Here is a 13,283-nt window from a genome sequence, read left to right as displayed (position 1 = left end):
ATGAACGCCGCTCACTTTAACGTTAATTTTGTCGAATCACTGTGCTTATCCTGGTTGACGAGCTGTTATAATATGCTGAAAGCATTATGTAAATAATATATATAATATTTAATCAATATATCTTATTTCTAAGACAACAACAAACTCTGTACCGCATCAGATGTTATTCTCTCGCTGTAAATGCTAGTGCTTCCGTTTGTTTTCTGCCATCTCCCTGTGCGCGCATGCTGAATGTTTACAAACATGGTAATTCGTCTATAGAGTTTCCACCAAGTATAATAAGTTTACCATATCTCCTCTGCAGATCAAGGGATTCGTAAGGCGAGGAAGCTCAGTTCACCATGAAGGAATCAGCCTGCTCTGATGTGACCACATGGATTCAGACTTGACCAGCAGGATAGTATCCCAACGTTCTCCTCAATGCACAACACAACTCATTTTTTTACATCAAACAAGAGATCTCCAGCCTTTGAGCAAACCCAGAGAGCGCTTTTAAACATTCATCCTCTGCCCAAACACACTTCAGTCCTCCTGACTAGGTGGAGTCTGGAACATTCTGACTTCCACTACAGTTTTACTGAATCAAGACCCAACAAAGCCACTTCTAATTGGAAGCTTTTTGCGGTTAAACCTCCTGGAAGACCTATAAAAAACTGGTTTGTGAACCGTGTGCGTTTGTGCTGTTATTTATCTTGTACTGTCGTCTTATTTATCCTCGTTGAACAAACGAAGCTCTTGCTGAGAGCTTCGATGCCAAATATGCAGTGCCATAATGCCTGTTTCCTCCCTTTTATTTAATGCAGATTTGCTCAGTAGTGCATTAGTTACCTCAGAAAAGCACTTTATTCAGGTCACACGGATTTGTGTGTCTTTTGTTGTCTCTCTTACAGCTTTAAACCGGGTTGAATTTTGCATGATTCTTACCTCTCTCTTATTTAGTCCGATTCTCTTGTGAGGCACTTTATATGCAGAATCTCCTCTGCCAGCTTGAAGACCTGAGGGTCGTCATGTGAAGTGTTGATTTTTGGAGCCACAAATAAGATTCATGAGGGGCCGCCTGTGTGTTTCTTCGTGTGCGACTGGGAAATCAGAGCTGGTTTCTTTATTAAGGGAAATCATAAGGCATTTATTAAATATACCCACTTTTTTGAATGCTTAATGAAATAAAAATAAGTTAATTCAATATTAATTGCAGACTTACATGAGTTTACTGTGTAAAATCAGTGCTGAGTTTCGAGGGCCGACTTTGATATCGCAGCGTTTGAAGTGGAAATGAGGCGTGTGGAGCAGCAGGAGACGCTGTGAAGAACATTTATCTCTTATGTTGTTCAATTCGCTATCAACTTTTTCCTTTCCAGCACGAAGCTTCAGCCAGAATCAAGCCACGTAATGGACATGTGTGTGTAATGTCTGCTCTTCAAACATCTGAGACTGGAGTGAAGCAGCATCATCAGGTTTTTTGTCTTGTATATCATGTTCGTGCTCCTTTTTTTATTGAAAATTCATTTAAATTATTACACTGCACTTGGATTTAATGCTCATATTTCCGCTAATATTCCAATAGTTTTGATAAATCTAATGGCATTTAGTTGATTTTTTATTTTGTTTTATTTAATTTTAGTATTTTTGGGGGAATAACAAAGAATGTACCTGTATATATTGTTGTACTGTTGTATTGATGATGTGTGTATTGAAATGTGTACAGCTCATTGAAAAAGAATACATTTTTAATAAAACATTAGTTATTAAATTACACCTTACTAGTACTGGGTTGGGTTGGACCCCCTTTTGCCTTCAGAACTGCCTTAATCTTTTGTGGCATAGATTCAACAAGGTACTAGAAATATTCCTCAGCTAATTTTTGGTTTCATATTGATATGATAGCATCACGCAGTTGATGCGAATCTCCCGTTCCACCACATCCCAAAGGTGCTCTATTGGATTGAGTTCTGGTGACTGTGGGGCCATTTGAGTACAGTGAACTCATTGTCATATTCAAGAAACCCGTCTGAGATGATTCACGCTTTATGACATGGCATGTTATCCTCCTGGAAGTAGCCATCAGAAGATGGGGACACTGGTCATAAAGGGATGGACATGGTCAGCAACAATACTCAGGTAGGCTGTGGCGTTGACACGATGCTCAAATGGTACTAATTGTCATGGTTTATGGGTCTGTGTGTTCTTTCTGTATGTTACAGTATGTGTCATGCCATGTGTGTTGTCGTGTGTGAGGGTGTGTGTTTGTTTACCTTTTTGTGCTGACAGCGTGCTCTCGAATCAGCTGACTTAATCAGCGTCCTCCAGCTGATCCCTGTTTCACTGGTTATATATATTCAGTCTGTGGTTACTGCTGGTTATCAGACCGTTGTTTGTCCTTGTTCCTGTCTGTTTGTCTCTCAGAATTCTCCGCTGTCTGTTCATCGGATGATGACTTCGTTTGGCCAGTTGGCACTCTTTGTTTTTGACTTTGCTGTTTTCATTGTCTTCGGCTTCCAGCCATTTTGTATCCTTTAATACATATATTTTCTGTTCATGAAATAAATAATTACTCACTATTGGATCCTCTCTGTCTGGTGTCGTGACCGAACAGACTGATCAATCATGGATCCAGCGAGTATCCCCAGCCTGGCTGAGTTTGTAACACACACCCTTGCACACGCCAACACGCATGGGATGACACAGCATACAGAAAGAACACACAAAACCATAAACCGTGACACTTTTTCTGCTGCTGTAGCCCATTCGCCTCAAGGTTCGATGTGTTGTGCGTTTAGAGATGCTCTTCTGCATACCTCGGTTATTACTGTTGCCTTTCTATCAGCTCAAACCATTCTGGCCATTCTCCTCTGGCATTAACAAGGCATTTGCGCCCACAGAACTGTCGCTCACTGGATATTTTCTCTTTTTCGAACCATTCTCTGTAAACCCTTGAGATGGTTGTCCGTGAAAATCCCAGTAGATGAGCAGTTTCTGAAATACTCAGACCAGTCCGTCTGGCACCAACAACCGTGCCATGTTCAAAGTCACTTAAAGCAGCAGATCGTCTTGACCATGTTTACATGCCTATATAACCTATATATTTATATATAATATTTATATCTATATATATATATATATATATATATATATATATATATAGAGAGAGAGAGAGAGAGAGAGAGAGAGAGAGAGAGAGAGAGAGAGAGAGAGAGAGGATATATATATATATAATTTAGAATTATTCTTTCAGCATTAATTCCAAATAGAAATACTAGAATGTTTTTAATTGTCGCTTTTGAACAGTTTTCTGTATTCTTCTTGCTGAAATGAGGTTTTAATGTCTTTTTACTCAGCAATTTATTACTATTAAAATCCTACTAACCCCTCACACTTACTGTTATTAGAAGCAAACAGTTTAGAATTGCACATCCTCATGCTAAACAGGGATTGTGTTATTATCTCTCTGATGATGAAAGCGTGTTTGACGGGTGAGATGTGAATGATCTGCTGTCTCCAGTGTTTCTGGGTAAGATGCAGAGATTTTCAGAAGTAGGGCACGAGTCTTTTTAAGAACGAACGCCGCTGAAATGTTAAGTAGGCTTCTCGCGTCAGATATTTTCGGTTCTCCCTCCTCCACTTTTCCATGTGAAGGCGGTGGAGGTTCAAAGCTTGAGGGGAGACGATTCATTTTCCTGCTGTCTGAACGAGAGATTGAGTTCTCAGTCAAGATCCTCCTAGCAGCTTCTAAGCATGTAGCATGCCAGTACATGGCTAAATAACATGCTAGCTTTCAGTAGACCACAGGAGAAATTGTACTTGTTTTCTGATGAGTATAATTATGGATTTTTAAATATTCTTATGGGAGAGTGAAGACAGTAAGTGCTCAATTGATGGAATATTGACTTTGAAGTTTGTTCACTACATGGATGCATAACATAACAACAAATATATTTTCCTGAAAATCACAATAATACTGTATTAAAGAATAGAACAAGCCACAAGCCCACAAATATAGCAGTGATTCAGTGTTTTCACGACGTTCATCAACCAGCCATAGGCTACTGTAACTGGAGACACGGATGTCAACAATGCCACAGAATTTTTAACATGACTTACAGTTCAATATCAAAAATATAAAAGGTGTGTATGTATAATGAGACACTGAACCTGATCAGTAGGTTCTCCTCAAGTCATTTTCCTCAAATTTTGAGCTTTAAATTAAGATATTTAGCATTAGAGTTCGTTGGAAATATAGCATATTTAACACACAGAATTATTTACTTCAATTTAATAACTGTAAAAACTGAAAAGGTGTGTAACAAATACTGTGCCTTTAAGACATAGCGTTTATGGAAATACTGATATTATGTAATAATTCTGCCTGACAATTCAAGCGCAATATCACTACAAAATTAAAAGTATTTGGTATTGCAGACAGTCATTCCAATATAAAGAAATACAGTAACACTTTACTTGAAGAGGAGTTCATTAGACTATAATGAAACCTTTATAATCATCTCATGTCAATGAGATTTTATGCATGTTTATGACAACTGTTATTAAGGTTATTTTGCTCAGTTATGTAATTTTAAAAGATGGCGTTCTTTGTTATGACAACTTGACATAAACAAATACATCACAACTGGTCTTTATTTTTTATGACATTACCAGGACAACCTAACTTGTCATAAATCTGTCATCAACATGATTGTCATGAGGCATTATAATTGTCATGAATATTATTAATCACTTTTTTCAGTGGAGCAAGCTATCATTAAAATTGTTTTGTGACATTTTGACTAATTCAGCTTGTCCGACTGTAGTTGAGGTAAAAAAAAAAAAAAAAAAAAAAAAAAAAAAATATATATATATATATATATATATATATATATATATATATATATATATATATATATATTAATGATGCTGTTATAAAATTCCTGACAAATTTACAGAATCCCCACGGGGTCTTAAAATGTATTAATTTCACTGAAACATTATCTTGTAGGTCTGAAATCATTTTAAACGGGTCTATTTTCCTCTGTCCCAGTAAAGCTACTCAATCAGGATGACAACCATCCAATCACCAACAATATGTTTCAGTAAAACCTTTTAGTATTTAAGTTTTTATTATTGCAAAGAGATACAATTTACAATAACTCAATTTCTCTAAATTAAATTCCCTATTTAGGGAAAGAAAACTAAAAACAATTGCATAATTCCTTATTATAATAACAGAGCAACATATCATGTTTCATGAAACACTAAAAGCCAACGAATATATATTTTTGATTATTTATGTAATTGTCTCCAAATGCTAATGCTTAATAAATGATTATAGTGTGTAGTTATAATGTGTTAGTTTTCTTGTTTTGACGCATTAAAATGTCGCTTAGAAATAATTACTTTTTTGTGGCAACTGACCAGGCCATTAGAAATAATCATTAGTGTTTAGTCCTGTATAATTCTAAAATTTAATTCCTAAGAGTCCTATAAAGTCTTAAATTTGACTTGATTAAACCTGCAGAAACCCTGATTCATAATGGCCTTTTGAGAATCATGTTTATGACAGATTTATGACAAGTTTTATTGTCTTGATAATGTTAACTTGTCATAAAAAGGACAAAAATAGGTTGTGATGTATTTGCTTGTCAAACAACCACAGCACCCTTATACGAACATGTCAAATCCACACAGAATGGCCTTAAGATCCAGCCTAGATTCGAACCAGCAACCTTCTTGCTGTGAGGCAACAGTGCTAGCCACTGAGCAACTGTGCCACCCCTACAATGTTAAAATGGAGTTACCTGGAAGCAATTAAATTTATTTGACTTTATTAGACCAAGATTAACTTTCTTGTTCAAGATTGACCATGTGTGCAGTTATAATAAAACGGACTTCTTTAAAGCTCACTGGTCTATGTCAGTTAGCAGGGCTCCTGTAGTAACCCCCATCATGTGCTGTATCCACCGGTAGTAGTTGCCAACCTGTGTATACACACCATACTTCCCTTTCTTGGCACACTCCTCTCCCCAGCTGATGATGCCAGTGAGGAACCAAGTGCTGTGGTAGCGCATAGCATGAGGTCCTCCGCTGTCCCCCTGACACGCGTCTTTAGGAGAGTCCGAGTGACCCGCACAGAACATGAAGTGTGTGATTGGGTCACTGCTGCTTTCCTTACACACTGTTCTGCCCACATAAGGCAGCTCAACCTTCTGTAAAGTCGCTGCACTTCGGCCCTGGAAGCGCACACGACCCCAACCGCTGACTGTGGCCAGAGATCCAGACTGCAGCAAGGTGTTGGAGAAGACCATGGGCCCCAGGCAGATGGGACGCACTGTAGGGGTTAACCGAATGGGGGAGCGGAGCCGCAGCAAAGCGATGTCGTGATTGAAAAGGCTGACTTTGGAGTTGTAGCGAGGGTGTGAGATTAATTTGATGACGTCCACATTCTGTTCTGTGCCTTCAATCTTGGAGACATCATGCTCACCTGTAAAACATGATTGCTTAGAATTTGATAATAACTGTTCGTGGGTCAGTAAATATTTCTAAACAAAGTTGTGTAATATTTTTGAAAGTTATATTCATCAAGGTTCTGTTGCATATACAGTGCCCAGCATATATGAGTGCACCCCTCACCCCAAATCCATCTTTTGAATGAATATTTTTAATAGGATGCTATACACTATCATTGTCGTCTATCCAAGTTTTAGGAACAACAAATAACTTCTAGTTGATTATTTTATTTCAGAAGTGGCTTATATGAAAGGCAAAGGCCTCTAGAGTACGCTTACTTCACCAAAATAAAATATGATCATGACTTGATTTTTAATTATTTAATTAGGACAGTAAGGTCTGACTTTGATTAGGTAAAAGTCTTACTCACTTAACAGAAATAATGTACAGAATATAATATAAAGTCATGGTGCAGTGGAAACAGAATTAATATTGTGTATGACTCCCATGAGCTTGGAGGACTGCAATCATCCATCTCTGCAATGACTCAAATAACTTATTAATAAAGTCATCTGGAATGACAAAGAAAGTGTTCTTGCAGGACTCCCAGAGTTCATCAAGATTCTTTGGATTCATCTTAAATGCCTCCTCCTTCATCTTACCCCAGACATGCTCAATAATGTTCATTAATGGTGAGTGGGCTGGCCAATCCTGGAGCACCTTGACCTTCTTTGCTTTCAGGAACTTTGATGTGGAGGTTGAAGTATGAGAAGCGCTATCCTGCTGAAGAATCTGTCTTGATAGCTCAGGCTGTTGATGTTGCCATCCACTCTGCAGATCTCTCGCACACCCCTATACTGAATGTAACCCCAAACTATGATTTTTCCTTCACCAAACTTGACTGATTTCTGTGAGAATCTTGAGTTCATGCCGGTTCCAATGATGATTGGTATGCAGTTCAACAGATGATCTATCAGAGAAATCTACCTTCTGCCACTTTTTCAAATGATCAATTAGAAGTCAAGTTATTATTTGCGAGACTTTTGTCAGGTAGTGTATAATATTATATTTATGCATGTACATTAGTTTTAGAGCAAATCTAGCAAAATAAATTATGATAATGGAACAAAGATTAGTACACCCAAATTTAAATGTTAGGGAGAATATTATATATACAGTTGAAGTCAGAATTATTAGCCCCCCTGAGTTATTAGCCGCCCTGTTTATTTTTTCCCCAATTTCTGTTTACCTGAGAGAAGATTGTTTCAACACATTTCTAAACATAATAGTTTTAACAACTCATTTCTAATAATTGATGTATTTAATCTTTGCCATGATGACAGTAAATAATATTTTACTAGATTTTTCCTGATACTTCTATACAGCTTAAAGTGACATTTAAAGGATTAACTAGGTTAATTAGGTTAACTAGGCAGGTTAGGGTAATTAGGCAAGTTATTGTATGATGGCATTGTTACTCCAGTTTCTTTGTTACATGATCCTTAAGAATAATCAATCTAATATGCTGATTTGTTGCTTGTGAAACAATAAGAGTTTATTGATTAAAATGATTCTAAGTAAAGTTATCTGTTACCTAATAATATTAATTGTATAGTGGCTGTAAAATGCTGTCATTCTGTTGTGCACTCGTGTAAAGTCCTTTAAAATGTTATGATCAAAAGATATTCCATATTATTTTTCTGTTTTATGCACATTTTGAATTGTGAATTACTTTATTTTATGTTGCTGTTAAAGACATTGTTCATAAACTGAACAGAAGATACACAAATGTCTATTGCATTTTCTGTTTTACCAACTCTGATGTAGAAGGATCCATTGTGGTTTCCCAGAAGGCAGTGGGCAGCAGTGATCACCCACAGCGGGTTGAGGATGGATCCTCCACAGAACACCTGCTGTGTTGAGCGCGACACCAGCGCCAGCTACAGATCAGCGGGCAACTGGGATAAATCACATGGTTTTGTGTGCATGGCCATATTGGGCTGTACTATATCTGATTCCATCGTTTAGTTTAAGACTAAGAGATTGTTTGATCAGAATAATTTGTCTGTTAAAATTCGTAGTCCTTACCTGCCAAGGGATTTCTCCAGGTAAGGCCGAATTGCCACCAACAATACGACTTTTTGGGCCACTTACTGTAGGAGCAGGAGATGTCAAATACTCCTCAAAGGCCCATTTTGGCAGTTTAGCACGAGACGGCGCGAGTTTCTCATTTTTGTCTTTGAAATTTGTAGGGTTTGTCAGATTGTTTGGTTTGGAAATGCTGGATGTGGATTTGATGGTCTTATTAGAAGACTGAGCTGATGTGTTCGTCACGGATGCTGTGCCAAAGGTCTTCACTGCAGGTTTAACCGTTTTGCCACATGGGAACTTCACTGGTAACAAAAACATTTTATTTGTATTAAATTGTTTCCAATAAGTTTTTAAGGGTCATGAAACACTAAATTGCGTTTTCTGACAGACAATGTTAAGGTTCATACATTTGAACAGTTGGAAAAACTTGACTAATGTGAATGTTTTTCCTAACACCATATTGTGTATTAACATGTATATCGCAATGAGTTGCGTGAATTTCATAAGCACAGTGTTAGCATAGCATCCCAGCAAGCACTTTTTGTTTTTAAAAGATGTCTAATAGGCGTCTAAACATAGTCGTCTTGGCTAAAATTTGGGCTGTCAGTGAAAATCTAACAGATGTCTAAGAATAGGTCAAAACTAAGATAGGCCAAGACTAGTCATCAAATAAACAGAAATGATTGACTACACATATAAAGTCTGTCTAATTTGAGGACTAGTCTAGTTTTGGGCTATTCTTAGATGTCTATTAGATTTTCACTGACAGCCCAAGTTTAGCCTTGTTTTAGCTAAGCTGTCTACGTTTAGATGTCTATTAGACACTGTCTAATAAACACAAAATTGTTTGCTGGGATAGAACTTTCATTCATTGATCCTAAGGCCTCTTAAGTTAGTAAGGTGAGCATGAAATTAAATACAGATTATGAATAGTGGTCATAATGTTTTCACATAAGTATCAGGTTTTTGAGTTCACTGTGTTCTGTTCATGCAGACAAAATTGTGTAGTTTTTAAGGTTATGCTGATTGTTTAATTTTAATATTTCATAGTTAAACTGTGATGGTAGTAATGCCACATTTTTGATTGTTTGTTTAAGTTTCATGTCATAGGGTTTAGAGGAAATATGGATATGCACATGCCTCAATGGGTCTGCCATCTTGAAACAGTCAATTCAGTCAGTCATCACTAGCAGTAAAAAACTGTTTTACAATATGGGTTAAAAAATAAATGGGCTCAGAAAAAAAATGATAACATTACATAACTGATTCCTTCTTTTTCTCCTGTATTGTGTTAGTTCAGTAAAAATAGATTGATGTTTTTAACTCGGAGAGAGTGAAAAGTAACCGAATCAGAGGGTTATTTTGTGTGTTCTGCCTTTTCTCTCTTCACTCTTTTACCCTGTACGTTTTTGAAACATTTTTCGGTAACATTTTAAAATAATGATCTTTTAATTAATGTAGTTATTTACAGCATTAACAAACAACTAGTAATACATTCATTACGTATGTTAAAATTATCGTTGTTAACATTAGTTAATGTTATTTAAGATAAACAACGTTGGTTCATGTTAATTCACATTGTATTAACTAACAAGCACCACTTTAGGTTCTAATAATGCATTAGTTGAACTATGATTACCAAATGCTATGCAAGATTATTCATACTTGGATAACGTTAGTAAATACGTAGTGATAAACATACATACATAAACTAATGCGAAATTATTCTAAAGTGTTACCCATTTTTCAGTAAAAATGTGGCGAGCAACTGTGCTGAAGCAGAGGGTTTCATGACCGTATAAAACAAAGGCCAATTGCTCAGATAAATCTGAAAACATCAGTCAAGATATAATCACCTGTTGGCTCACATGTAAGTCCATCTTCTGAGAGTTTGTATCCATATGCACACTGACACTCGGTCTTGTGAGACTCCAGGAGAACACAGAAATGCTCACAGCCCCCATTATCAACATCACACTTTTTGGTAGTCACTAGGAAACAGCAAAAGATTCAGGGACTCTTTGGCTTTCCATTTAAGTGCTCAAACTTGTGAATTTGAGAGAACTGATATCTTGTCTGACCTATTTCACAGTTTTTGCCAACAAAGCCTGGCAGACAGTTGCAGCTGTATGTGCCCATCTGGTCCTCACATGTGCCCTGGTTCTGACAGGGTGATGGTTTACACTGGTTCCCGTCTAACACATAGGATCATTTGTTAACAACTGTTAAGAAATAATGTATTATAGCTAAGATAATGTCTTTAAGGTTTTAAAGGATTCATGACATGACACTTTTTTTATCTTTTAGTGTTTATTAGCGGTGCTAATTATCTAAGAGTAATTTTGCTGATTATTTTTCAAACAAAGCTGAGTATAAAGGACAGTTCACCATGGATTTTTTTTTTTTTTGTTAAAATATGTAATAGTGAATTATCTTATCAGCTTCATAATTAACTGTAATCAACTACTTTTAATGCTTGTGTTTTTGAATGTGTTTATTTACTTGGCACAATTTACCATGCAATGACATAGCCAATCATATTCAGTGGCTGTTCACTGAAATGTTTAAAAAAATCTGTTTGAAAATGATTTTTTATTTTTTTTTTGCAAATGTATGGCTATTTGTTGTTCACAACAGACAGGTTTGTTGGGCTTCTACTGAACTAATTCAGGTTATTTTAAAACAGTCAGGTATAAAAAGTGTATTTGTGCAGAAAAATACATAACCAGTGATGCTATATTGAAATTACACAGTCACAGTGGGCAAAATAAAAAGACCTTTAATTCTGCCCACGTTCATGAACAACCACAAATGATGTAATTTAGTCGGCCTCCCTCCACTATCAAGATATACCTGTATAAATCATAATGATGATGTCATTTGCAGTACTTCATGGGAGTGTAGTTCTTTCTGAACCGAACATGTTAAAATAGTAATAAACAATAGGATGTTAATGGGATTGTTTACCCAAAATGAAAATTATACCATCATTTACTCATTCTCCACTTGTTCCAAACCTGTTTGAGGTTTTTTCCTGTTAAACACTTATTAAAATATACTGAACATTTTTGAAACAAGAAAAACAAAAAACAAAAACAGATATTTACTTATACAGTATGTTTTCTTCCTACTAAGCCTAAACTAATCATCTTGTTTAATCCCGCCCCTTTTTGCAGCGCCGTGCTACAGAGTTTCGCATGCTCAAACTATAGTGTGACCGCAGCTTTAGTTAGTGAAACTTCACTTATTTTTAAATATTTATATTTGTCTGATAATTAAAACATAACATTTCTATATTTCAGTTTCTGGCACAGTTCACCAATGAAATGAAAAAATAATCACCCTGAGGTGGTTTCAAATCTTAATCATTTTTGTTGTTGTTATTGAACACAATGTTGCAAACTGGTAGCCATTTTATATGAATATTAGGAGAAAAAAAATACTATGGAAGTCAAAAGGTGCTGGTTTCCAACATTCTTCAAACTTTAAAACAAGTAGCAATTGATAATTATTTTTGTATGTGAACTATCTCATTAACGAATACACTGATGTCCGTTCATTGGTCTAACATTTACCTTATCACAGAGATGTGTTTGTTCTCAGTAAATATCACAGTAAATAATTAAACAGGCTCACCAACATAACTTGCCCAAAACTCCATCTGCAAAAGAAAGACCAAACACACATAGTAGCTGTATTACACAATAATAGCAAACGCAGATTCATGACTTGTGTGTACTCACTGTCTTCTCGTCATTTTCGAAGGCTTCTCTGGCCTCCTCCAGGACACACTTCTCCTCTATACACTCCCTCTCCACATTTCCCGGCAGAAACTCCTCGAATAGCCATGTGTTCGCTCGTCTACGTCTCCACAACACACTGTCAGCTTTCTCTCCATCCAGGAACACTGAACCTAGGGCTGATGCAAAGTTTGAGAGGTACTGATTTTTACCAGAATATATGAAAGCTTACATGCAAATTTGATTATTAACCCTTATAAAACCATCAGTATATTCACTGTCAGCTTTTAGATGTCTGAGTATGAGATGGAAATGTATTTGTCTTACCTGCCTGTAGCAGGAGAAATGGGAAAAGAACAAGAATGAATGAAGCCATATGTCAAGCTAAATTCAGACCCTTATTATTATTCCACTGTGAGCTGATAAATAAACTGAGCAATGTACAAAGTACAGCTGTCTAACACGCTTTCACAAACACTACTGCCACAGGACTGTACTAGAGACAGAGGATTGAATGTAGACAACATAACATTTCATGATCTTGAATTGGATTTTCATGATATATGCCCTATGTAGGCGCCATCAGTTGTCTTTGTATAACAATGTCAAGTATATTGCATAATAAATTATTCATTCATTCATTTATTCATTCATTTTCCTTCAGCTTAGTTCCTTATTTTTCAGGGGTCACCACAGCGGAATGAACCGACGTCTAATAATTAATCTAATAATAATTAATGACAATAATAACACACAACACTGTATTAACTGCAAGTTAATTATGTTATTATACCATCCAACCTATACACAACTTTTTGGCTTGGTCCCTTTATTAATCTGGGGTCACCACAGCAGAATGAACCGCCAACTTATCCAGCATATGTTGTACGCAGCGGTTGCTCTTCCAGCTGCAACCCATCACTGGGAAACATCCATACACACTCATTCACACACATACACTACAGACAATTTAGCTTACCCAATTCACTTTGGGGGAAACCAGAGCACCCGGAG

The 13,283-nt window shown here is 36.5% G+C and overlaps 2 protein-coding genes across 4 annotated transcripts in view; one reads left to right on the top strand and one right to left on the bottom strand.

Moving 5' to 3' along the window:
- The window catches only part of mcf2a (MCF.2 cell line derived transforming sequence a), a 67,704-nt gene extending 65,949 nt beyond the window's left edge, over nucleotides 1-1,755 (top strand). For all 3 annotated transcript variants that reach the window (XM_056472122.1, XM_056472121.1, XM_056472123.1), the window contains one exon: nucleotides 305-1,755. In XM_056472122.1, coding sequence (XP_056328097.1) covers nucleotides 305-345 — 41 coding nt within the window. In that variant the 3' untranslated portion in view covers nucleotides 346-1,755. The remainder of the gene's footprint in view (nucleotides 1-304) is intronic.
- Nucleotides 1,756-5,799: 4,044 nt separating this feature from the next.
- Nucleotides 5,800-12,695, bottom strand: f9a (coagulation factor IXa). Its single transcript, XM_056472409.1, is given in 10 exon segments — nucleotides 5,800-6,472; nucleotides 8,252-8,378; nucleotides 8,527-8,831; nucleotides 10,386-10,403; nucleotides 10,406-10,436; nucleotides 10,438-10,520; nucleotides 10,611-10,724; nucleotides 12,166-12,190; nucleotides 12,273-12,448; nucleotides 12,597-12,695. Coding segments are annotated over 10 exon segments (1,509 nt in total). The 5' UTR covers nucleotides 12,646-12,695; the 3' UTR covers nucleotides 5,800-5,891.
- Nucleotides 12,696-13,283: the final 588 nt, after the last annotated feature.

The sequence above is a fragment of the Danio aesculapii genome, chromosome 14, assembly GCF_903798145.1.
Source record: "Danio aesculapii chromosome 14, fDanAes4.1, whole genome shotgun sequence".
Taxonomy (NCBI): Eukaryota; Metazoa; Chordata; class Actinopteri; order Cypriniformes; family Danionidae; genus Danio; species Danio aesculapii.
This window is presented reverse-complemented; position numbering and strand designations above follow the sequence as displayed.